Raw genomic sequence first — 5,282 nt, forward strand, 5'->3', positions numbered from 1 at the left:
CTCTGTCTCTCTGTCTCTCTCTCTTCCCCCCCCCCCCCATGACCTTAACGTGACCTTTCCACCGAGCCTCATTTCTCCATCTTCCTTTCAATTGGCCCACGCTGAGCATCGGGGGAGGAGACGCGTTGCCCAGACGTCTGCTCCAAATGTCACGCCGGCCCCAATCTTCATTATCTCACTCGGCGCCGGTCGGAGGAAGAGATTTCAATTAACGGGAACGGAGGAGACGGATGTCCACGGGAGGGGGAGGGGGGGAGGAGGGGGGGGGGGAGGGAAATTAAATCTGGAGCCCGCATCCATCTCTTCATTGCTTTTAACGTCACGAGATAAGGTCACTGCCACGATACCAAATAACCTCTCAGAGCCTCGGGGTGACATCACTTCCTGTGTCAGAGCCTCGTGGTGACATCACTTCCTGTGGTTCCTCCTCTCCAGCCCCCATGATGCCAGAGTACGATGCCGAGGCTCTGCTGAACGAGACGGAGACCACCATCACCGTCCTGCTAAAGCCCGCCCACTCACGAGGAGCACCAATCAGGTAGCTGCTCACCTGGCGCTGAGCGGGCTGAGCCTCCATGTAACTCCTCCTCTCCTCCTCTTTCCGTCTCCATGAGTTTTGAATTTTGAAGGAGGAGGAGGAGGAGGAAGAGGAGGAGGAGGAGGAGCTGATTGTTTATCCATGATGAGTTGATGTTTCTCTGGATGAATTGTTTAATGCAGTTGTTTTTTAATTAAAGTTCACTTTGAGCTGATGCCGTCCTCTCATTGGTGGAGAGGATGACATCACTCTATGTGGCCGAGGGAGAAATATCTCTCTGACAAGAGAAGAGAGAATAAGGAGGACGAGAAGGAAACTAATGAGAGAAATGTTCTGTTCATCTCAGCATCATTCATGTGTTCATCACATGTTCATCATGTGTTCATCACGTGTTCATCATGTGTTCATCACGTGTTCATCATGTGTTCATCATATATTCATCATGTGTTCATCATGTGTTCATCACATGTTCATCATGTGTTCATCACGTGTTCATCACGTGTTCATCATGTGTTCATCACGTGTTCATCACGTGTTCATCATATATTCATCATGTGTTCATCATGTGTTCATCACATGTTCATCACGTGTTCATCACATGTTCATCACGTGTTCATCACGTGTTCATCACGTGTTCATCATATATTCATCATGTGTTCATCACATGTTCATCATGTGTTCATCACGTGTTCATCATGTGTTCATCACATGTTCATCATGTGTTCATCACATGTTCATCATGTGTTCATCACGTGTTCATCACATGTTCATCATGTGTTCATCATGTGTTCATCACGTGTTCATCATGTGTTCATCACATGTTCATCATGTGTTCATCATGTGTTCATCACGTGTTCATCACATGTTCATCATATATTCATCATGTGTTCATCACGTGTTCATCACGTGTTCATCATGTGTTCATCATGTGTTCATCTTGTGTTCATCTTGTGTTCATCATGTGTTCATCACGTGTTCATCACGTGTTCATCACGTGATGAACACGTGTTCATCATGTGTTCATCATATATTCATCATGTGTTCATCACGTGTTCATCATGTGTTCATCATGTGTTCATCATATATTCATCACGTGTTCATATTGTGTTCATCACGTGTTCATCATGTGTTCATCACGTGTTCAGCATGTGTTCATCACGTGTTCATCTTGTGTTCATCTTGTGTTCATCACGTGTTCATCACGTGTTCATCTTGTGTTCATCATGTGTTCATCTTGTGTTCATCTTGTGTTCATCACATGTTCATCATGTGTTCATCACATGTTCATCTTGTGTTCATCACGTGTTCATCATGTGTTCATCACGTGTTCATCACGTGTTCATCTTGTGTTCATCTTGTGTTCATCTTGTGTTCATCATGTGTTCATCACGTGTTCATCACGTGTTCATCTTGTGTTCATCACGTGTTCATCACGTGTTCATCACGTGTTCATCATGTGTTCATCTTGTGTTCATCACGTGTTCATCACGTGTTCATCATGTGTTCATCTTGTGTTCATCATGTGTTCATCACGTGTTCATCATGTGTTCATCACGTGTTCATCACGTGTTCATCTTGTGTTCATCACGTGTTCATCACGTGTTCATCACGTGTTCATCACGTGTTCATCTTGTGTTCATCACGTGTTCATCACGTGTTCATCACGTGTTCATCTTGTGTTCATCGTGTGTTCATCGTGTGTTCATCGTGTGTTCATCGTGTGTTCATCACGTGTTCATCACGTGTTCATCTTGTGTTCATCACGTGTTCATCACGTGTTCATCACATGTTCATCTTGTGTTCATTTTGTGTTCATCTTGTGTTCATCACGTGTTCATCACATGTTCATCTTGTGTTCATTTTGTGTTCATCACGTGTTCATCATATGTTCATCACGTGTTCATCACATGTTCATCATGTGTTCATCATGTTCATGGATTCATCTTTCATCTTTCGGCCAATCAGCAATGATCTCTCTGTGGAAGCTGCTGAGCTCGTGGAGGCTTCACAGAAACATGCGTCTCCCTAATTGGTCTAATTGTGGAGAGAGAGGACCGAGGTAATGACAGGGGAACGTGTGTAGTCCTGGAGGAGCTACACACACACACACACACACACACACGGACACACACAGACACACGGACACACACACACACATTGTTAGATTCAGATGTCCAAATAGAACCTTTAAGTCTTCACCTGAAGACTCTCTGATAACATGTGTGTGTCTGTGTGTGTGTGTCTTTGTGTGTGTGTGTGTCTTTGTGTGTGTGTGTCTTTGTGTGTGTGTGTCTTTGTGTGTGTGTGTGTCTTTGTGTGTGTGTGTCTTTGTGTGTGTGTCTTTGTGTGTGTATTTGTGTGTCTTTGTGTGTGTGTGTCTTTGTGTGTGTGTCTGTGTGTGTGTCTGTGTGTGTGTCTTTGTGTGTGTGTGTCTTTGTGTGTGTGTCTTTGTGTGTGTGTCTTTGTGTGTGTGTGTGTGCAGCTCCTACCAGCTGGTGGTGAAGGAGGAGCTTAAGCCCAGGACGCGGCGTGCCTCCCCCGAGGCCCCCGAGTGCTTCCCCTCCCCCGTGGGCTTCCGTAACGCCACGGCGTTAGGCTCCTCCTACTACATGGCGGCCGCCCTGCCGCCCTCCGGCCTCGGCGCCGCGCTGCCCTTCACCGTGGGAGACAACCGCAGCTACGGAGGCTTCTGGAACCCGCCGCTATCCTCGGCCAAGAGCTACAGCATCTACTACCAGGCCACGAGCAGCGCCAACGGGGTGAGACTCACGGGACACGGGGAGACACACGGAGACAACATGTAAACAACACGGAGACAACACGGAGACATGTAAACAACACGAGGACATGTAAACAACACGGAGACAACACGGAGACATGTAAACAACACGGAGACAACATGTAGACAACACAGAGACAACATGTAAACAACACGGAGACAACACGGAGACATGTAAACAACACGAGGACATGTAAACAACACGGAGACAACATGTAGACAACACGGAGACAACACGGAGACATGTAAACAACACGAGGACATGTAAACAACACGGAGACAACACGGAGACATGTAAACAACACGGAGACAACACGGAGACATGTAAACAACACGGAGACAACACGGAGACAACATGTAAACAACACGGAGACAACACGGAGACAACACGGAGACAACATGTAGACAACACGGAGACAACACGGAGACAACATGTAAACAACACGGAGACAACACGGAGACAACATGTATACAACACGGAGACAACACAGAGACAACATGTAAACAACACGGAGACAACATGTAGACAACACGGAGACAACATGTAGACAACACGGAGACAACATGTAAACAACACGGAGACAACATGTAAACAACACGGAGACAACATGTAGACAACACGGAGACAACATGTAAACAACACGGAGACAACACGGAGACAACACGGAGACAACACGTAGACAACACGGAGACAACACGTAGACAACACGGAGACAACACGGAGACAACATGTATACAACACGGAGACAACACAGAGACAACATGTAAACAACACGGAGACAACATGTAGACAACACGGAGACAACATGTAAACAACACGGAGACAACATGTAAACAACATGTAAACAACACGGAGACAACACGTAGACAACACAGAGACAACATGTAGACAACACGGAGACAACATGTAAACAACATGGAGACAACATGTAAACAATACGGAGACAACATGTAAACAACACGGAGACAACATGGAGACAACATGTAGACAACACAGAGACAACATTTAAACAACACGGAGACAACACGGAGACAACATGTAAACAACACGGAGACAACACGGAGACAACATCTAAACAACATGTAAACAACATGGAGACAACATGTAGGCACATGTAAACAACATGTAGACACATGTAAACAACACGGAGACAACATGTAAACAATACGGAGACAACATGTAAACAACATGGAGACAACATGTAGGAGACAACATGTAAACAACATGGAGACAACATGTAAACAACATGGAGACAACATGTAAACAACCAGGAGACAACATGGAGACTTTGTATATGTTATATGTATATAACATATATAATATATATATATATAATATTTATATATTTAATATCTATAACATATTCATAAAATGTATATATAATACTTATTTATATATAATTATACATTTTTTATATGTATATATAATATATAAGTATAATATTTACTATTCTAGATATTAATATATAATATTTATTTAATGATGTATATATTATAAATATATATAACTTTATACATATTTTATATATATTTACAATAATGTATATATAATATATACTTATTATATATATAATATCTAGAATAATAAATATTATACTTATATATGTGCCTCCAATATTTGTTGCACACTTGGACAGATGACATCCAGGCATGTATGGGTTTTGAACGGTTTATATCAACTCACTGAAAGCACAGAAGCAGAACACACTCAGCACCATCACTGCAGACTGCAGGCTGTGGGTCTATCTGGCTCACTACTAGCAGAAGGTTTTCCCTCGCTTTCATCCAGAAGGACCCCTGAGCTGACCTGAGTGCCTGTACCATTGTTAACCCTTCACACACCAGGAGAATAATGACACAATTACCAATCAATCAAAATAACAAATACAATAACATAAATATCAATGTCCAGTGTTACTGAGGGCCCCACCTATATATGTATTTCTAATTATATATTAATAAGTA

At 43.1% G+C, this 5,282-nt stretch overlaps 1 protein-coding gene across 1 annotated transcript in view; it reads left to right on the forward strand.

Moving 5' to 3' along the window:
• Positions 1 to 3,342, forward strand: part of ptprt (protein tyrosine phosphatase receptor type T) — a 53,174-nt gene extending 49,832 nt beyond the window's left edge. Inside the window, exons 13-14 of the mRNA XM_056436552.1 lie at positions 436 to 538; positions 3,021 to 3,342. Coding sequence (XP_056292527.1) covers positions 436 to 538; positions 3,021 to 3,342 — 425 coding nt within the window. The remainder of the gene's footprint in view (positions 1 to 435; positions 539 to 3,020) is intronic.
• Positions 3,343 to 5,282: the final 1,940 nt, after the last annotated feature.

This window comes from Pseudoliparis swirei, chromosome 18 (assembly GCF_029220125.1).
Source record: "Pseudoliparis swirei isolate HS2019 ecotype Mariana Trench chromosome 18, NWPU_hadal_v1, whole genome shotgun sequence".
Classification (NCBI taxonomy): domain Eukaryota; kingdom Metazoa; phylum Chordata; class Actinopteri; order Perciformes; family Liparidae; genus Pseudoliparis; species Pseudoliparis swirei.